Source organism: Cibotium barometz, chromosome 41 (assembly GCF_041138505.1).
Source record: "Cibotium barometz isolate CiBa-2024 chromosome 41, ASM4113850v1, whole genome shotgun sequence".
Classification (NCBI taxonomy): Eukaryota; Viridiplantae; Streptophyta; class Polypodiopsida; order Cyatheales; family Cibotiaceae; genus Cibotium; species Cibotium barometz.
Window position 1 is genome coordinate 7,348,870 of NC_141086.1, and position 20,956 is coordinate 7,369,825.

A 20,956-nucleotide genomic window follows, 5' to 3' on the forward strand; every position below is an offset into this window, starting at 1 on the left:
AACATAAGCATGTTTACAGTCGATTCTACCATTTTTGAGCCTTTTGAGCTAGCATGTGAAGTCAAAAGTGTCAAATTCTATAGTAAAAAAAAAAGTTTTGAATCTAATGTATGTATTTAAGCCCCTTAGAGTCTCCTTTTCTCTTACATAGTGTAGCCCCTCAAATAATGTAGGTTATGTGTTAACATCTTAAGTGATAGGTAAATATATTGTTGCTATGGTGTTGATCTTGATGCTATGAACTTGGTGTGATGGTCTTGAGTGTTGGAAAAAAGCCCATAAAAATTGAAAAAAAAACTCGTATGTAGAAGCTCACAAAACAATCACACTTCTTTGTGTCTGCTCTAATGCCATGAAAGATGCTAGTTGTGTCATGCTAGCTTTGGCCACACTTTTATTGGTGGAGGTCAAACCCACATGAGAGTCATTTGGAAATATCTTGATAGTCTTCTTGATGGTTGAGGATAAGATTTTCTTTGTTGGAATTATAGCTTTTGTACCTGTTGAAACGAGTTGGCAAGGCTTTAGTTATGGGTTGTGGTAGTATCGATGAGGCTAGGGTATTCAATAAACGAGGGGCTGCTGAGGTAGAGTTATGTGATGAATTTTACCAAATCGAATCATGAATTCGATCTCTTTTGTGATTATAGCCTTTGGGACTTTAGCAAGAGGGGTTGTCGTTGACGAGGTCACGATAATAGCTTTTACTTTGTGATAACCTTGGTTCTTTTGGTCAAGGGTCATAGAGGTAGCAATAGAGGGGCTATTGATGATGAGGATCCCTTGGTGGTGTGAGTCGTTTCTTTTGTTGAGAGTGATGTCAATCAATGATTTTTTGTTGTAGTAGAATTTTTGTCCTTGGGTTCTTTGTTAGACCATCGGTGCCACCCTTGGTGATTGGAAATTGTTTCTAGCAGTGGTTGTTTAGACAAGATTTTGTGGTTAAGATGTTGCTACTTACTTGGTGACACTTATAGAAGAGGTTCTTGGGACACAGTGGTTGTATCTTGGGTATCCCTTCCTTCAAAAGATATGGCCCTTACTTTGAGCCTTGGATAAATGGAATGGTCACCTTGACAAAGATCTTTAGTTTGAGAACTATGAATATGTAGATTTGGGGTTGGTTCCTTATTTAGGGATATGGCTAGTTTAGACAGTCCATCACAAAGCATCTTTGGTGGAGAGGGTGAGTCTTCAACATGAGTGGCTCTTAATGTAGAGGCTAATCGTAGAGGCTAATGTCGAGGCTAATCATCACTTTCGATGTTTTGGACTCCTCGTTTCAAAGCCAATTTCTATTCTAGGAATCCATTGAAATGGTTGGTTCAGGTTTGGGAGTCTTAGGTTCTAAAGCTTCAGGTTGTTGAGCTTTCAGTTGTTTTGACTTTAGTAAGAGGTGTTCAGACTCTACAATCTCACTTTTAGGTAAGGGCTCCTTTGGTCATACGAGCAATGTAAAGGATGTTTCAGGGGTTTCCAAGAAGATGATTTTATTTGTTTCATCAATAGAATACCAGGTGTTGTCTAACCAATCACCAGGACTGGGGTTACTATAGGTTTAGTGAAACCTAGTGGAGCACTAATGTGTATAGTGTTGGTCTAATATAGATATGAAGTCCCTAAGGAGTGTGAGGCCTTAATGTATGGCATAAGTCTCAAGGTTACTAAGGCTGGCTTCAAAGTCTAAATCAAACATCGACAAATGAAACTGCATCTCTCTAATAGGAGCTCTATGACGACTCTATGATTCTAGGGACTCACATCTGCAGTAGCAACTCACCTGGAGCAATCCATTTTTTACACAAAGATTAAGTGCCCCTTTAAGCAGGTAAGATGGCAAAGGTCCTTACAATAGGTTAGGTAGGCAAAACCAATTATTAGCTTGGAAATAATATAGGCATTATAGCTATGTTTGGTAGTGATGTGTGTGAACACACTAGGACCCAGCCAGGGCACTTTTTCCCTTTTTAGGAGGTTTTTTCCCATGTGCTAGTATACACCCATCTTAGGGTATACTTATCATCTTTGTACAACACACATTCATTATGTATCTATCATCTCATTATGTACTCCCTTGAGCTTCTCCCATTGTGTGTGTGTGTGTGTGTGTACATTCCTACAACCCTATTTCCAACATTTAGTATCAGAGCATACGCTCGTTGCCCCTGTGCTTGCTGCCCACCTCTTGGCTACCCTCCTGCACTCCAAGTCGCCTGTCTTATTGAGCCAAATCAAGAAGCCCTTCTAGGAGAAGAAAGATGACCGTGAAGTGTGTAGCACTTTGTATTGAAGGTTTTCAGCCAGAGTTTCATTCCGAGCATGTTTTGGGGGCCGTTTGAGTGGTTTTTGATTTTTTGCAAACATCTTCAAGGGAACGGATTTGCACTGTTCTTCATTGGATTCTAGAGTAGTATTGTCAAATCTACTATACGAGAAAGCATCAACAAACACTTACCACATCGGATCTTGTCTATGAGCTACACTTTAGTGACATCGATCTCTACATCCTATGAGTATAATTTCTACTCACTTTACTATGCATTTCTTTCATATATCTTGCAGGTCTCCATTGTCAGTAGCCTTATTTAGCAGCCACCTTGGTTGTATTAAAGCAACACTTAGCACTTGCAAGTTGCATGATTACTTGCTTGGGCATTATCAAAAATGACAAATAGTGATATATTTTGGATGTTATCACTAAGAATAAGCTTAACGGGACCAACTACGCGTTATGGTCCTATATGATGCAACATGTATTGGTAGCCAAAGGGCTATGGAATGTTGTGGTTGGTACTGAGAAATGTCCTGGCTCCTTTGATAAACATGATGTAGAAGGCACATCTATAGACACATACTCAGTTTCACATGGTGCATTACCATAGCATAGCATACATCCTACGTAGGAACAAACAAAGTGGAATGGAAGAGATGTGCAAGCACATGCATTGCTTGCTTTATCAACAGTCAAGAGGAGTATCATTCCTCACACTTGGTCATGCAGGACTTAAGATGCTTGGGATGATGCACTTGCGTCATTGTACCAAGCACGTGTTACTTATCTATGCAAGCAATTAGAGTCAGAGCATATGGATGAGGGAGACTTCATGAATAATTTCCTTACAAAAATCAAGGATTTTAAGGAGCAGTTGGCCAGTGTTAATGAAGCATATCCTGACAATTCATTGGTGCCTATTACCTTGAATGCGTTGTTGGACTCGTATATCAAGGTTTTGCTTCTACCATCAAACTCATGAGATGAAAGCAATCCAAATGCCTTGAAGTTTGAGGAGTTGGTTTCTATGCTCTTGTAAGAAGAGTAATCCAAGCAAAATAGATATTTCATGTGTATAGAAGATCAAGATTTTGCTGCCAACCAACAAAAAGGCAAAGGTAAATCCTTTCCTCAGGGCAGTTACAAGCCAAAATCAAAATCATTGGTCAAGCCTGCAAACAAGGAAGGCGACAAGTCAAAGAAAAAGGGCAAATGAAACTATTGCGGGAAACCTGGTCTCACTACATTAATGAGTGCAGGAAATGTCTGGAGAAGGAGAAAAAGAAAGACTCGAGTTTGGCTATAGTAGCTGATGTGTTAATATCTACTACAAAAAACAAAGAATCTACAAACTATGTATATGATAATTCAGCTTTCATTATGCAATGCAGTTATGACCCTTCGCATAAGGATGTATGTAAGGTTGTTACAGATGTACATGTATGGTATTTTGATAGTGGTGCTAGTAAGCACATTACTTATTATCGTAATTTGTTCTCATCACTTGAATCGCTCCACAAGGAAACATTGTAAACATGTGCAAACAACTCCTCATATCATGTAAAAAGAGTTAGTAATTTTTTTACTACTGTAAATGGTGGAACAACCATGCTTTCAAATGTATTATATGTACCAGGGGCATTAAGAAGAACTTCTTATATGTCTCTACCATTACTAAGGCTGGCTTAGTGGTTTTAGTTTGTGGATGATAGATGTATTATTCACGATCGCACTGAGGACAAGAAATTTGTTACTTCTGGTACTTTGTCTCATCTTTATAGGCTAGATGCATATGAAAGACAAAGGCATATTGTGTATACAATTTTCACCACAAAGATAATGGGTGATGCTAAGTTGTGGCATGCACACTTCGGTCACTTGAACTTTGGCAGTTTGTTGTGTTTGCATAAACATGACATGGTGTCTAAGCTGCCACATCTTGAAGCCTCTATCAAACATGTTTGTGAGGGTTGTATTCTTGGAAAAATGCAATGGGCATTATTTTCCAAAGATGGTTAGCTATCCAGAAATTACAACTTATACATAGTCCATCTATTGGAGGCTACCTCTATTTTATCACATTCATTGATGATTATTCTAGACGTACCTAGGTATATCCATTGAAATAGAAATCAGAAGTTTTTATGTGCTTTAAGAACTTTCTTGCTATGGTTGAAAATGTTTCTACATGTAAAATTGGTACCCTACGTAGTACTAATCGAGGGGAGGGAGTATATGTCTAACAAGTTTTATGTATACATGGCTGATCATGGGATAAAACACCAATGTATTGTGCCCTATACACCTTAGCAAAACGGTGTAGCTAAATACAAAAACATGTCTCTCATGGGGAGAGGGCACGTTGTATGGTCAAAAGTCAGGAGTTACCTTATGGTTTATGGATAGAAGCAGTCATGTGTGCAACATATGTTTTGAATAGGTGTCCTACAAAGACTTTGCATACAATTACGCCTTTTGAAGCTTGGAATGGCAGAAAGCCCTCCATGGCTCACTTACATATTTTTGGTTGTCTTGCATATGTACTCTTGCCTGAGAAAATTTGCAGCAAGCTTGACTATAAGGCTATTAAATGTATTTTTGTGGGATACAACTCGAAAAGTAAAGATTACCATCTCTATCATCTTGCTACCAAGCAGATTCTTGTGAGTAGAGATGTATTTGTGGAATATGCAATTTATTCTTGCTTTCAGGTTAAAAAACAACAAAATGTATGTTCATAGAATATATTCAACACTCTCCTTCCACTGTTCAATGCAAGACAAATAGATATAGAGCATTTGGGTACTCAAAGGAATGCTAAAAATCAGCCCATATAGGTTATAAATCAGCATGTTTTTCAGCCCATAGATTAGTTTATTGATGAGACAAATGTGGATGATGTAGTTGATGAGGAAAGAAGGAAAATTGAGGAGTCAAAAAGTATGCCAAAATGGCTGGTGCAAACACTACATGACAGCAAATTAGCTACTCCTTTGCCTAGCAAAACACGTGCAGGTTCTCATCATGCATCTCATGTTGATGTCGGTCATGCTCGTATTACCAGTTTATGTAATTATTGATACATGGGATTTGGTAAACTTGCCTAATGGCAAGAAGGCCATTGACACGAAATGGGTTTAAACGTAAAGCTAATGGAAGTGTCCAGCGATACAAAGCAAGGCTTGTTGCAAAGGGTTATGCACAAGAAAAAGGCATTGACTATGGTAAAACCTTTGCACTCATTGCATTAGCAACACATAAAGGTTGGAATGTGCGTTACTTAGCTATTAAAACTGCTTTCTTGAATGGAGATTTGCATGAGAAGGTCTACGTATCTCACCTTCATGGTCTTAAGCAGGCTCTTAGAGCATGAGAAGGTCTACGTATCTCACCTTCATGGTCTTAAGCAGGCTCTTAGAGCATGGAACAAAAAGATACATGCATACTTGGTTGCACTTGGTTTTTGCAATAGCCCAACTGACTATACCCTCTATATTAAGAGGACTAAGGATGTTTTATTAGTCATCGTGTTATACGTTGATGACATGCTACTCACAGGCCCTAATGATGATCATATTTCAGCTTTTATAGATAATTTAGAGAAGTCTTTTGAGATGTTAGATCTTAGACCATTGCACTATTATTTGGGCATTGAGTTTTAGCAGCGTAATGATGACATTAGTACGCTTCAGAGGAAATGCATAGATGCATTGTTGAAGAGGTTCAATCTTGAAGACTGTAAACCTGTGGCTACACCTATGGAGCCGGGTCTACAACTAAGTGTTGAAGATGAGGTGACCCTTTTGATGTTGGCTTGTATCAAGAAGCTGTTGGATTCCTTATCTTTTTGTGTAGCGCCAGGTTGGACATTCAGTATATAGTCTCAATATTGAGGAGATTTATACATAGCCCAAGCACAAAACATTGGCAGTCTATCTTTGGCAGTCTATCAAACGAGTGTTCCGTTACCTTTTTGCTAAAAAAATCTTTGAATGTATTTAACCATCTCCATGAGAGTCCTATTTTGTCTCCTAGCAACACCATTTTGGGTGAAAGCATGAAAGTGTGTAAAAGTGTTCGTGTAAGGCGAACAACCCACTGAGTGTGCTAGATGTTAATCCATTGTATTACCCATATAATATTAACCTTAGTCATTATTCATGTTTTCGATATCAAGTGGCATATTGAACAAGCACATGTCACTTTGTATCTTTTTCGATTATCTTTAGGCAGAGAAAGAGCTTTATACAATAATAAAGAGATATGTTGTGTTGTCACAATAGATCTAGTATGTACTGTTATCTATTTATGTTATCAATTGATTGTAATGCATTAATGTATTAAACCATATGTGTTCATTGTTCGTCAACATGCATTAGCTAAAAAAATCATGCACACATAAACTTTTCTTTATATTTATATTATGAAGAGTTGCCAACCTTACCCTTGATGATGCATGTGTGCACATGCATGCATGTAGAGCACCTCTATGTGTGCTCATGCACCTATGTGCACACATACAGATACACATGTAATTCTCAAGCTCATGCATATACGTGTAATGTGAAAGTGGATGTGTATGTGTTCATGTCCTTTCTGGGTTGTATGCACATGAAACATTGGTGTATGTTGATGCACACTTGTGAAGACACATTTTACTTCACAGAAGTAATTCAAATTAACACCTCTTGCAATATAGACTTTAGCAAAAGTAACAAAAAGTTATTATTTTAATTATGATGCACATATAATCTTTAGATTGAGAAGATGTGCTAACATGTCGCTTTATGGTCACCTAAAAGTTTCCAAAATGTCACATTTCCAAAAAAGTCACAACAATTTACAAATCAATGTATTTGATAAAAATGTGCGTTAAGTATAATCATATTCTTTAGCAAAGAAACAAGGAGAGTGGAGATGCTATTTGTACACCCTTTTAAGAGTTTGATGCCTTTTCTACACCCTTTCATAGAGTTTGATGTCTTTTGTACACTCTGTCATGGAGTTTGATGCTTCTTGTACACTCTTTCGTAGAGGCTGTTGTCTTTATCACATAGCACATTCCAAGATGCTATATGCATAGTATACAAATATTTTATCACTCTAAAATTTTGCAAGTTGATCATTTAGAAAAGAAACTGTGCATTATGTTTCATGTTTTCACCTCTCACACGAGTTAGAAATTGTGCATTATGTTTGTTTTCACCTCTCACACGAGTTAGAAATTGTGCATTATGAGTTGAGCATTATGATCATTAATTATAAAGGTTTATTTATAGAAATATGAGTGTATTTGTATGCATACCTATTTATGTGATTTATCTCAATTATTTAGCTTCAAAATTTCCCCTTCTTCTCACTTTTCTTTTCCAAATTCCCCATACTCAAGCCATTTATTTGGCACGGCTTCATATAATAATCACTTGGGAATATTAATTATATCATAGAATCAATTGTATGTTAATTTCCATTCTCCCTGGCCCACATTGCTAGTAGCTATGCTAGATTAGAAATTGCTCAAAATGGAAAAAAGTGCGCATTAAAATTTGTACAATTTCATTCACACTTCTTTAGCATGTGCTTTGACCCCTCCCATGCCGTTAAGTAATTGCTTTGTATGGTGATTTTTGCACAAAAGCTGGGAATCATCAAGGGTAAACACAAGGGACTACAACTTTGGAAATCATGATTGACTTCTAGTAATACAATGTAAAGGAGTTGTATCTTGGTTAAAAAAGGTGAGATTTTGAACTCAACTTGTTTTCAACTCATTAGATGGTACTTAGGAGCTACTACTCATTGGTAGCAATGATAAAGTAAATAATCATGCATATGAATGAGCTCTTACAACACATAGGAGAAAAGGGTATGATATAAATAACATATGGGAGATAAAAAAGGTATGATATAAATAACATACAGGAGATAAAATGTAGGATTCAAATATCCTAGCTCAAACATAATGTACAAAATGAGGTAAGTTATAAAACACCTTACCTTTGTTAAAGGCCTATTATTATCTTTTACACTAGCATGGATTCTGGCATATGATTATGCTCTCTTCATATATTGAGTGTGAAACCTTGTTTAAAAGGGGGATGCTAAAATTTGAAAGGTTTATTCGATAGTTTTATCTTTTTTTAAAATTTATTGGCTTGATAGTGAAGTACACATGTTATCACCCACACACACATGTGCCATCGCTTGCAGGGGGGAGATTCGAACCTACAACAACCGGGGGATTCTTGAACTCCATTCTAACCGCTGCACTAACACGCGATGAGCTATATGGTACTTTTATCAATCTTGGAGCCGGAACAAAAGAAATGTCTCAACTTTTGCGAATTTTAGGATTTAAAAAAAGAGAGAAATGAAATGTCTCAACTTTTGCAAATTTTAGGATTAAATAAATAAAAAGCAATGTGGGTAAAAACAAGAATATATATTATGCAAAGAGCATAAGGATTTGAGAGATCTTTTCTCTTTTCTTCTTTTTTGCAATGATGAAAGGAAGGGAGGATAAGGCTAAGGAGTAAACTAGCATGAAGTGGGCCGAGAATGGTGCATGTGGGATAAAAAGTAAAATTTGATTGGAGGAAGGGCACATCATAGCATTGGTTTCATCGAACACATCTCCTCTCTTGACTCTCCTTCTCTTCATCTCTCCCCCCCCCCCCCCCCCCCCCCCTCTCTCTATCTGCAAACCTGCAGCTTCATCTTCTTGTCAGAAATGGCGGCTTCCCTCTGCCCTGCTATTGCTTTAACACAGCCTTGCCTTCAGCCACTGTTGGGCGGCTCTACCTGTGTGTCCATGGCGTCCTCTCAGCTCTTCGGAGCACAGCTACCGAGACAACGCACTCAGCTTTCCAAAAGGGGGAATACTCCGGTCAATTACTAACCCTATATTTCATGTCTACTTAAAATCTCTCAATGGCGTCCCTCATAAAGAATTTCCCTTTTGGGTCGTCTGTGTGAATGGCATACTTCTTGGTTGTGGGTTCTCAATGAATTGTTGATGTAATAATGGATCTGTGTGGGTTGTGGGTGCTTAATCTAATGCTAAATTGGGTTAATATTAAATCAATGATTTGAAGCTTTATGTGTGGGTTGTGGGTACTTAATCTAACGCTGAATTGGGTTAATATTAAATCAACGATTTGAAGCTATATGAGTATAAACTGAACTTTCCATTGATGTATATATATATCGAATTAATGATTTTGGTTACCTTATCTTTATATGATGAAATGCTGAATTTAAACCTTAGTTTAATGTTGAATGCACTTTTTTCTCAACGAGTATATAATTGAATAAACCTTAGTTTGATGTTCCATCAGGGCATAGCTGTAGCAGCTCTAACAGAGAAAGAAGAGTACTATGCAGACAAGCCTCCCACTCCTCTTCTGGACACTATCAACTACCCCTTGCATATGAAGAACTTGAGCATCAGGGTGTGTGGTTTTTTTGAGGGGGCATTTTTTCCTAGCTTTTCATCACAGTTTGGGCCACATTCTATTTACACCAGTTCTAATATGTTTGCAGGAATTGAAGCAGCTTGCGGACGAGTTGCGGTCTGATATTATCTTCTCAGTCTCTAAAACAGGAGGTCACCTTGGATCCAGCTTGGGAGTTGTAGAGCTCACAGTGGCTCTCCACTATGTTTTTGACACTCCAGAAGATAAATTTCTATGGGATGTGGGGCACCAGGTATGTCTTTTAGTTGTCGACGTGCTTGGCACATGCTCGTAGTTTGCCCACATCAATTGTGATGAATAGCGCCTTGAGATTGTGGGGAATTTGGGCATAGTTATCACATGTGACTAGAAATTGTTGTGAAGGATGGGAATAGTTATCACATATGATGATATAGCCCTGAAGTCTTCTTTCAGTCAAACACCATATCGACATCAAGCATTGGTATAGTGATGGATGTCAGCACGTCCCCTGAACATGATAGCACACATTGCAGAATTTTCTGATGATAGCTCCAACATAAAAGGACCTTGAACTCCTATTTCCATAGATTTGCTTGGCATCCCAGCCCACATGGTCCTGACGTGATGCTAGAAGTCCTGTTTCCATGGGTGACCTCACCGCTTCGCTTGGGACAAGTGACGAATGTACCCACTATGTGTGGTGACAGCACCTTGATGCCCAACTATTTTTGTTGATGTGCTTGGCAATCTAGCTGGTATCTTAAGTTATCTGGCTCGATAGCATCTGAAAGACCACCTTCACGAGATGTTAAGTTTGGGACCTTGAGTCCTTGTTTCATTGATGCTTTTGGCACATTATATGGACTCCTTTGGCACATGCGATAATCATGTCTTTGTTGGATTATTTTGTGCAGGCCTACCCGCACAAGATTTTGACAGGAAGGAGGTCGAGAATGCACACTCTTCGACAGACTAATGGCCTGTCGGGATTCACTAAGCGGGCAGAAAGTGATCATGATGCCTTTGGTGCTGGCCACAGCTCAACTAGCATCTCTGCTGGCTTAGGTGAGCCATTGACCTGTACATGAGTGCTTTTTGTCTTAAATATGGCCATAGGCATCTTCATTATCATGGCAACAATCCTCCCCATTTGTAGTTGGGAGACTGTCGCAGCAAGGACGACTTTCCATCTCATGAGGAGTTTTTAGTCTCAACCTTGTGTTGTAAGGCAATCTTTATGGGGAGCTTTTGAAGTGTGCCATTTGTGGAAAATTTCCAACTTCATCTTTCCTGCAGGTATGGCTGTTGGTAGAGATCTCAAAGGGAAGAGAAACCATGTGGTTTCCATTATTGGGGATGGAGCAATGACTGCCGGCCAAGCATATGAAGCCATGAACAATGCAGGCTACTTAGATTCTAATATGATTGTGATATTGAACGACAACAAGCAGGTCTCTTTGCCCACTGCAACACTCGATGGCCCTGCACCACCTGTAGGTGCCTTGAGCAGTGCTTTGAGCAGGTTACAGTCGAGCAAACCGCTCCGGGAACTTCGAGAGGTTGCCAAGGTAGGGTTATTTGCTCTCTTTTCTTGCTTAACTCTTGGTTAATCTCAAGTCCACCTGGTTGATCTCATGTCCCATTGGGTCACATGTCAAGGGTGTGGCCTCCTTTGTTCTTTTTATTTTTGGAGGGAAGGGGGGGGGTGGTAAAAGCTGAATGGGTGTGTGGGTCTGAGACTAACTCCTCTCGACTCTTTGTAGGGTGTCACAAAGCAAATTGGTGGGTCAATGCATTCACTAGCTGCCAAAGTAGATGAGTATGCGCGTGGGATGATCAGTGGTTCCGGGTCAACGTTTTTTGAAGAACTTGGGCTCTATTACATTGGCCCAGTTGATGGGCATAACATTGATGATCTTGTCACAATTTTGAAAGAAGTCAAAGCCACACATACATCGGGTCCAGTCTTGATTCATGTGGTGACAGAGAAAGGCCGTGGCTACCCATATGCGGAGAGAGCCGCTGACAAATATCATGGTTAGCCACTCAGTTTTATGCTTCACATCATGGTAGTCGATGCATTCTATTTTGCATTTGTGATTCTACATCATGGTTAGACACCTACCTTAATACCACATCATGGTAGTCTATGCGTTGCTAAGTGCTTTTGAGACCATGTATCATGGCCAGCCACCTAGTTTTGTGCTTCACATCATGGCAGTCAATGCATTGCTATGTGCAGTTGACACTACATAATGTTTGGCTACCTAGTTTTATGCTTCACATCATGATAGTTGATGCATTGCAATGTGCATTTATGAATAGCCACCTAGTTCATGGTAGTGAATGTATTCCATGTGCATTTAATACTTTAAGAGTCTTTATCATAGCTAGCCACCTAGTTTTATGCCACATCATGGTAGTTGATGCGTTCAAGACTTCATCATGGGTAGCCACCTAGTTATGCTTCGCATCATGGTAGTCATGCATATTATGTGTATTTGAGACTCTATAAGATGTATCTAGGATTTATTACATAGAAGAGGCGTCACATGTACCCATGCATTGAGGTGCAGTGTGACACTCTGGCTCATCGTCCGTGCCATACTTGTACAGAAATAGTACCTTTTTTAGGAGTATTTGTCGTACGCCGTGACCCCATTGTGAGCCCGAGTCCAGGGACATGTCAGGCACGAGCCACATAGGTCCTTCCAAGCCTTAGGTGTCAGAGTCTTGCACTTAACCTACTTGGAGAATAGTCAAGCATATAGGTTACCCTAGCATAAGTAGCGTTTAAGAGCATGATTAAGGCTCTAGGCCAGCCCTTGGGGCCAGCCTATGAACCTTTCATTGTGGGCCACCATAGGCCACACTAGAGAGGGTATACAAGGGGAACCCTGTCGGTAGCCTTATCAAGGCTCAGACAACCAGTTGACAGCATCAGTTCAGCAGCCCGACCCACACGTGTGAAAGTGATGATGGGACAAATAGCTTTTAAATGCTTATTTCATCAGTCATGGCTTATTGGAACAGGCCGACAGTAGCTTCTATGCATGGACCAGCATCATGAACTCATATATAAGCAGCCCCTCATCCATTGCATAAATCATCTCATTCTTCATAGAATTCAGCAGTAGAAAAGTGCAGGAGTATGTGTGCTTCAGACATTGGTTTTGTGCACAAAAATCTTAGCCAAGCACTCTTGTGCTGAAGTCCGAAGGCAGCCCTAAGCTATTTTCAGCATTCAACCTTCAGTAGTGCATCTCCCTCAGCAGATCTGGGTGTGCGTAAGGCTCTCCGAAGTGGCTTCACAGTTGGCTTCAACCCGTTTGATGGTTCAATAGACGTTTGGTCTACATCGTCCTTGCGTTTGGCAATGCTCCGTCGATCATCTACAGTAAGTTTTATGCATTGTAACAAAAGTTCTCCAAGCAAATACTCATGCTTGCGGGAGGGGGTCCTTCCTTAAGTGGGTAGATTGGACCCAATCTAGTGTCGTCTTTGCATTCTCTGTATCTTCTGCTCTATGTCACATGAATAAAGATAAAAGGGATTGCTTCATGCTCACTAACATGAAGGTATAAAGGTGGTCTTGCTGTGTGTTACACAATCATACCAGTTGCATGTTACATTGGTATCAGAGCTTCTAGTTGTGACCCAGCTTGAGAGCATTTCATGAATGGTAAAACAAACCTCCCAGCCATTCACCATGTGAAGAGGAGAAGAAAGAAACTTCAAAGAAGGCATCACCGTAGAAAAAGGTGTCCACGAAGACACCATTGTAGAAGAAAGTGTCCACGAAAACACAAGAAGAGAAGAGACGTTTTTGCAAAGCAATAGTGTATGAGCTGATGGAGTAGAGCAGGCTACTCAAGCTACAACTACAACAGACAAAAGAAGCAAAAAATAAATAAAGAGCAACCTATAGAGTAGGGTCCCCAAAATTTTCAACGCATGCTTCTTCTCATGGAGCAACAAAGAAGATGAGAGCTACGATAGACAGAGGAAGCCAAACGCAGGGAGGCCGAAGACCGACACCAGGCAAAATGCATGGCGTTGGAGTATCAACATAAGCTCAATCGGGAAGCCATACAACTCTAGCATCATTAGTTGCTAGCAACCCTACAGGCTAGTTTGATGGCAACGCATCCCAAATTGGCACCTGGTCCTAGTTCCTCAACCACCCTATCCATCGCCGTCATACGAGCTCAATTGAACTTCAGTAAGTATAACGTTAAGTGTGATCATTTTGCAGTCATGCAATTTATACATCAATTTGTTGCATATTTTCCATTGGCCAATGCCTTGTTAAGCTCTTCTAAATAATCTCTCCAAATTCCAACATTTGGTATTGGAGCCATGGGTTGAAGTATAATCCTCTGAGCCACGAGAGAATCCAACTTGAGCCTCTGAGCCACGAAAACATGGACACGTTTAACCTCTGAGCTAAGAAATAGTGGACAAGTTGGCACCAAGGGGAGGTGTTGAGAAAAGTGGTTCCAAGCATAGTAGTAGGAGATTTCCACAAAAAATGGATTGACTGGAGATCCTTCATCACCTTAAGGTTTTGGGGTCTGGATGGCTAGACCATAAAGCATAGGTTGCATGTAGGGTAGGATCTGCAAAAGACTTGGCCTAGGTCTAACCTAGGTAGGAAAAGGCTTATTTTGGACACTCTCACTTCTATCCACGATGGAAAGCCTTGAAGACATGAAGGAAAGACATCAGGAAGGAAGAGAGACTTTGCTAGAGAAGATTCGACACGACGGCTTCCATTAGAAGCACAGCAAGCACATATTCAAAAAGAGTATTATAAGCTCTTCAAAGCGATCAAGGTAGGATCACCTAGGATTGTGAAGCAGCCCAAGACCGAGAGTGTTGACCCAAGGAAGAGAGAGCTTCCAAGACAGTTGTTCTCAAGGAACGTGATCACAGAAGGATGTATTTTCTTTCAAGGAGGTGCCATTTCCTGGGATGCACATGCCAGAGCCAAAAGCCAAACCAAAATTAGAAGCGCAGATCGAGCAGGCGGATCTCTCCAAATCCTATTTGGAGAAGGATGAGGTCGGCTCAACAGATTCTGAGGAGCTTCGAGAAAATCTCTTCGAATCCTGTGAAGAGAAAGAGACTACATGTGATTCAGAAGATCCAGAGACTGAGCCAGAGAACTTGGAGACCAAGTCAGAGAGCTTGGGGAGTTTGGATTATCCCAGTGCTCTAAGATAAGTATTGTTCTTGTTCGCCCTCCAATGTCCTAAATAGACGACAAGAGAACTTATTGGGTGGCTCTGCCTCGGGGACCAACTCAATGCGATGATTCCTCATGACAAATGGGTGGGAGTTTTGGCTTGGATGGGAGATCATCCCTCAACATGATGTCTTGGAACTTTGAAAGGAGACCTACCAACTTTTTTTCTAAGGGTGTTGCTGGTTGAACAACAAATTATTGAACGCAGACATAAATCAACACACACTCAACTCCTTTTTGGTAGCTCGTTGGGCCTCAACATGTGAAATCATGCTCTTATCCCCACGAATTATGACGCGCTCAAGTAAACCATCAACAGTTGTGAAGGTGTCCTGCCGAGTGACATGTATTGCGGAAGTGTCTTTGATTAACGCTAAGCAAAGAAGATTAACGCTAATCCTATGTTTAGGAAAGATACAAAAGAGAAGGAGAGATAGACGTAATCTATTGTATAATGCCAAAACATGCTATATATACAATGATCTTGCTGATTCACAGCTTTGTGCATATGATCTTGCTGCTTCACAACTTCATGATGCATACCAAAGATCCCTGCAGTCCTCTACTTGCAATTGGACAAGAGAAGCTCCTGATGATCCACCATTGTCCTTGCTGCCTTGTAGACTCTGACAAATGGATCCTCTTGATCTTTGAATGATGATTCTAATGAATGCCTAATGATCCTACTTATAGAGAAAAGATTGAAATTGGTAATTGAGTTCGTTTTGCCGTTTTAGTCCACAAAACTTTGTCCAAAAAGTCATATTTTGTGTTCACCATTGGGCTATGTCCTGGGCACTTTTGAGCATTGTTTGGGCTGCCAAGACCGCTCAAATCGGACCATATTCTACCTCTTATCTTACCCATATATCTACTGATGAGGATAAGCATGTCCATGAGCATTGGGATTAACAGATACACATGACATCTCTTCCTATCCGGGCTGGATATATCCACCCATCATCCTCGTTGTTCGTTGCATCATGCAAAAGAAAGATAAGACCGCAGGTTTATGTGTGGACTACAGGGCACTCAACAAGCTCACCATCAAAAATAAGTTCCCAATGCCCAGAATTTAGTATATTCTAGAGCATTCATCCAGCATTGGTAGGACTCCGTATGAGGCAGCATTTGGTCACAGCTCTTCTTATGAGGATGGTGTTGACATCGTTGGAGAACGACATAAACATTCTCAAAAATCATTGAGTCCATGAAGGAGCACCTAACCAAAGCATAGGAAGCATACACCAAGCAAGCCAACAAGTCTAGATAAGACGCCAACTACGAGAAAGGAGATTGGGTATTTCTCCAAATCATGAAGTAACAGTTAAAGCAAGTGGGTAAGCGTTGTCCCAAGCTCTCTTTCCGAAGCTTTGGCCCGTTTCCTGTTGTAAAGAAGCTCAGTGCTATCTTCGTGAAGTTGAAGTTGCTAGACAGTTGGACTATGCATGATGTCTTCCGCAACTCATGGTTAAAGCCTTGCGTTGGACAAGCCTTACAAGCGGTTCCAGATGAGCAGCCCTGAGGTGGTTAACAAGCCAGAAATTATTGAGCCTTGTTGATTCTCTTCCATAAGTGGAAGCATGGTTCCAATCAAAGACTCAGATTGTTCTACACCAAGTTCAGAGACCGAGGCACTCACAAAGCCGTTTGGCTCGACGAGGAATTCTTCAAGCGTACCCATAGTTATTGGCGGACTACTTGGAGGCCATGCAACTACCGCCAAGCTAAGCAGGAGGGAATGCATTCCATGCGCTGAGGTGCAGTGTGACACATTGGCCCATCATCAGTGCCATACTTGTACAGAAGTAGTATCTTTTTATTTGTTGTACGCCATGACCCCATTGTGAGCCCTTGTCCGAGGACACGGCAAGCACGAGCTCCGTAGGTCCTTTCAAGCCTTAGGGTGTTAACAGTTAGAGTCTTGTCACTTAAGCCACTTGAAGAACAGTCAAGCATATAGGTTACCCTAGCATTTAGGAGCATGATTAAGGCTCTAGGCCAGCCCTTGGGGCCAGCCTATGAACCTTGCCTTGTGGGCCACCATAGGCCACACTAGATAGGGCATACAGACCCAGTCAGCAGCTTTATCAAGGCTCAAAGAAACAGTTGGCAGCATCAGAACAGTCGGCCAGCATCAGTTCAGCAGCCCGACCCACGCGTGTGAAGCGATGATGGTACAAATAGCATTTAAATGCTTGTTTCATCAGTCATGGGCATATTGGAACAGGCTGACAGCAGCTTCTACGCACTAACCAGCAGCAGTCATATATAAACAGCCCCTCAGCCATTGCATAAACCATCTCATTCTTCATAGAATTCAGCAGTAGAAATGTAAAAGTATGTGTGCTGGAGACTTCAGGTCTCTCTCCTGTGAAAAGAGATAAAAGTGGATTGCTTCATGCTCACTAACATTAAGGTATAAAGAAGGTCTTGTTGTGCGTTACACGATCACACAGTTGCATGTTACAAAAGGATCAGTTTTAATATCTTACATGTATGCCTTGGAGGTTGCAGGAGTGGTTAAGTTCGACCCACCTACGGGGAAGCAGTTCAAAGGAAAGAGCCTCACGCAGGCATACACAACATACTTTGCAGAGGCCCTGATTGCGGAGGCTGAAGCGGACTCCAAGATTGTTGCTATTCATGCTGCTATGGGTGGAGGCACAGGCCTTAACATGTTCCTTAAACGGTTTCCAAACAGATGTTTTGATGTTGGGATTGCAGAGCAACACGGTGTCACCTTTGCTGCTGGTCTAGCTTGTGAAGGATTAAAGCCCTTCTGTGCTATCTATTCTTCTTTTCTTCAAAGGGCCTATGACCAGGTTAACCATCATCTGGTGCAGTCAAACTTTTTATGTGTCAAGATGGAATAAACCCCCCATACTGTACAAACACGTATCATAATGTTAGTCATTAGACATGTTAAATGATGAGGTAGAAGTAGCTACCGTTCTCTAGATGTACTTAATATGATTTAGTGGGCTTGGTCTTGGTTTTTTGACATGCTGCAGGTGGTTCACGATGTGGATCTGCAAAAATTGCCAGTTAGATTTGCCATGGACAGGGCAGGACTCGTAGGAGCAGATGGCCCAACACACTGTGGGGCATTTGATGTCACATACATGGCTTGCCTTCCTAATATGGTTGTCATGGCACCATCTGATGAGGCGGAGCTTTTCCACATGGTGGCAACAGCTGCTGCTATTGACGACCGTCCCAGCTGTTTCCGCTATCCTCGAGGCAATGGCATTGGTGTTGAACTCCCCTTAAGAAACAAAGGAATCCCATTAGAGGTATGTGTGTTTCTAAAGAGGTCAATGTTGCAACTAGAAGTCAAAGGGTGTTGACTGCACTTCATGTATCCTTCTGAATTGCCCTAGCTTGATATAGAGAACAGGGGGTTTCTTTTGGGATGCACTGCTCAGGTTTTACCTTCGCTGCAGATTGGGAAGGGAAGGATATTGGCAGAGGGGACACAGGTTGCCCTCCTTGGCTATGGAACCATTGTACAAAATCTTCTTGCAGCTCGAGGTCTTTTGGAAAGCCACGGGCTGTCTGTGACGGTGGCAGATGCACGATTCTGCAAGCCACTCGATCGAGATCTGATTCGACAGTTAGCCAAACACCACGAGATCATCTTCACAGCAGAAGAAGGCTCAGTGGGCGGATTTGGATCACATGTAGCCCAATTCATGTCCCTTGACGGGCTTTTGGATGGAAAATTGAAGGTATAAAAGTCTTTAAAGTAGGTGGCTTCAGATGGTGCATTGCTTCCTTTCCCCATGAAAAATCCCCAAATCTTACGAAGGGAGTGCTGTCTCGAAGAGGGCAGTTCATTGGACTGTCTGGCAGGCGTAGATGTGCTGCTCCCCTCTGAAGCCACCCTTAACTCACCATTGCAGTTTTGGGATATTTTGCATGGTTTTTTGTGATTCTGATACCTGTCTGTGTTTGACATTGCAGTGGAGGCCCATTGTCCTTCCTGACTTGTACATCGAACATGGAGCTCCGGCAGATCAGATAGCACAAGCTGGGCTTACAGCATCTCACATTGCAGCTTCAGTACTCAAAATTCTTGGAAGAACACGAGATGCACTGGAGATCATGTCCTGAGGTTTCCCGCCTTGTGACTTCATGCCATAGCTGCTGTGTATTTTAGTTGTACCATGTGTCATCTATGTTGTAGTTCAAGGGAGACAAGGGTTGCAGCTTCTTGAGAGGGGCTTGCTCTTTCTTTGATGATGGGGCATTTTAAAATTTGTCGAACTTGACCCACGTACTCAGCATTTGCCAACTTGATTCACCTGCCTTCTTCCCAAAGGTGGAAATTCTGCAATGTAAGATCACACCCACATTATTTGTCTTGGTGAAGGCTCCTGCTTGAGGTAAGTTGACAAGTTCGAGGATTTTTTCCAGGAGAAACCTTATATTGCTAGGTTTGTCTCTTTCAAAGGTTTTTGAGGGGGCAAATCTTGCTGCATTTGGTTATCTCACTGTGTATCACAGCCACTACACATTTGAAGGCTACAACAATGGGCGTTTGTGTATTGTCATCGGTGTTTAATGTACTTGTGTGTAAAGGAGCATGTGCTAGAGAAGTTGCTTTAGATTCGCGCTGCAGTCAAACAATGTGTTTCTGAAGTGTTCTCCTGTTGTAACATTGCCATGTGGTCTCATAAAGTCTTCCATGGCTCACTAAGCTTGAAGGCCTATTGCAAAGAGTGCAAGACAACAGGTGTGCATTCAATTGCTATACATGGTCAAATCTACTTTCCTATAAAACATATCAGGATGGATGAAATGAGACAATTTAATTTTGAACTTATTGAGTTTTGAGTACTTTTTTCTAAGTTGCCAATATGATATTTGGTCTTTGCCTTAGCAGACAATGTTTAATGATATCTTCAGAGACTATATTTTAAATATTCTTTTCAGTTTTTTGTTTTACCCAAACAAGATTACATTTTAGTAAACAATAGGAAAGGAAAATATAGACTTTTCCACTCTTTAAGTGTGACAACTTTGGAGTAAGGAGTAAATTACACTTGTCACCTAGTTTATTTGGAGTAATTTCCTCTCGTCACCTAGTTTGTTTTCAAGACTCGTGGAGTTTCCCAACAAACTTTCTTTAGCTTTCTAAAAGACTTTGATCTCATGTGAAGATACATGGCTTTTCCAAATTAAGGAAAAAAGGATGGAAATCTAGAAAGCACTGTCATCCTATTATGTGATATTGTTGTTTGAATTGATATGGAATATGGATATCCTTGAAGGAGGAAAAAACTGCTACCAAACAGAATAATGGCATCTCTCTGAAGTGAGTTACTTAGCTGTTTATATTGAAACCAAGCATTATAAAGTGTCTACATGAGATCACTCCCCTTAATCAAGAAAGGTATGGGGTGGAATGCTATGATTTTCAAGTCAGGTTTTCTGCTAGTGTAAAAAGGCAGGCTTCAAATGCAACCAGTCGATGTCTTGGTTTTCATCCCCCATGGTCTATCATCCATGTCTTTTGATTCTCCTTTCCTTTTTTTGAAGGTTTTGATTGTTGTCTTGCAATGACATCAATGACCTTGAAAAACTTATGTGATATCATGGTACCACATAATGGTTTGGTGTGGGTTGAACTTCTCATCCTTTGCCTTAATCCCAAGAATGTTGATCAGGATATAAATTGAATAGTTGACTAGTCAACGTTGGTGTGGTGATGTATGAGGTTGCTATCAAGGCTTGTCTTTAAGAAGGTGTTCAATTAGTTGCCCTTGCATGATGGATAATTTAGCAATTTATCTAAGCACTCTATAATACAAGGTGGTTCATCACATTCAAAGCATTTTAAACATCTCAAGAATCCCTATTTAATGTTGCATCACAATGTGTAGGTACCTCTCTTGGCATTTTGATAATTATTCCCATGGTGCGTCATTTTATATCCTCTTTTTTTTTGGAGTTGATCAATTTGGCCTTATAGAAGCTTCATCATTATGTGTTAGT

The 20,956-nt window shown here is 40.8% G+C and overlaps 1 protein-coding gene across 1 annotated transcript; it reads left to right on the forward strand.

Annotated features, from left to right (window-relative positions):
• The first annotated feature begins 8,738 nt into the window (after positions 1 to 8,738).
• On the forward strand, positions 8,739 to 19,809 carry LOC147614653 (putative 1-deoxy-D-xylulose-5-phosphate synthase, chloroplastic). Its single transcript, XM_086779923.1, has 10 exons — positions 8,739 to 9,158; positions 9,610 to 9,723; positions 9,815 to 9,979; positions 10,623 to 10,773; positions 11,005 to 11,276; positions 11,472 to 11,745; positions 17,474 to 17,781; positions 17,971 to 18,252; positions 18,403 to 18,687; positions 18,923 to 19,809. The coding sequence occupies exons 1-10, from the start codon at positions 9,003 to 9,005 to the stop codon at positions 19,070 to 19,072; spliced, it is 2,157 nt and encodes a 718-aa protein (XP_086636049.1). The 5' UTR covers positions 8,739 to 9,002; the 3' UTR covers positions 19,073 to 19,809.
• Positions 19,810 to 20,956: the final 1,147 nt, after the last annotated feature.

Excerpts from the sequence above, each read along its gene's own strand:
- LOC147614653 (XM_086779923.1), top strand. The coding sequence starts at position 9,003 with ATGGCGGCTTCCCTCTGCCCTGCTATTGCTTTAACACAGCCTTGCCTT. Across the intron at positions 10,774-11,004 it reads TAGCATCTCTGCTGGCTTAG|GTATGGCTGTTGGTAGAGAT; the intron begins GTGAGCCATTGA and ends TCTTTCCTGCAG. Across the intron at positions 11,277-11,471 it reads AACTTCGAGAGGTTGCCAAG|GGTGTCACAAAGCAAATTGG; the intron begins GTAGGGTTATTT and ends GACTCTTTGTAG.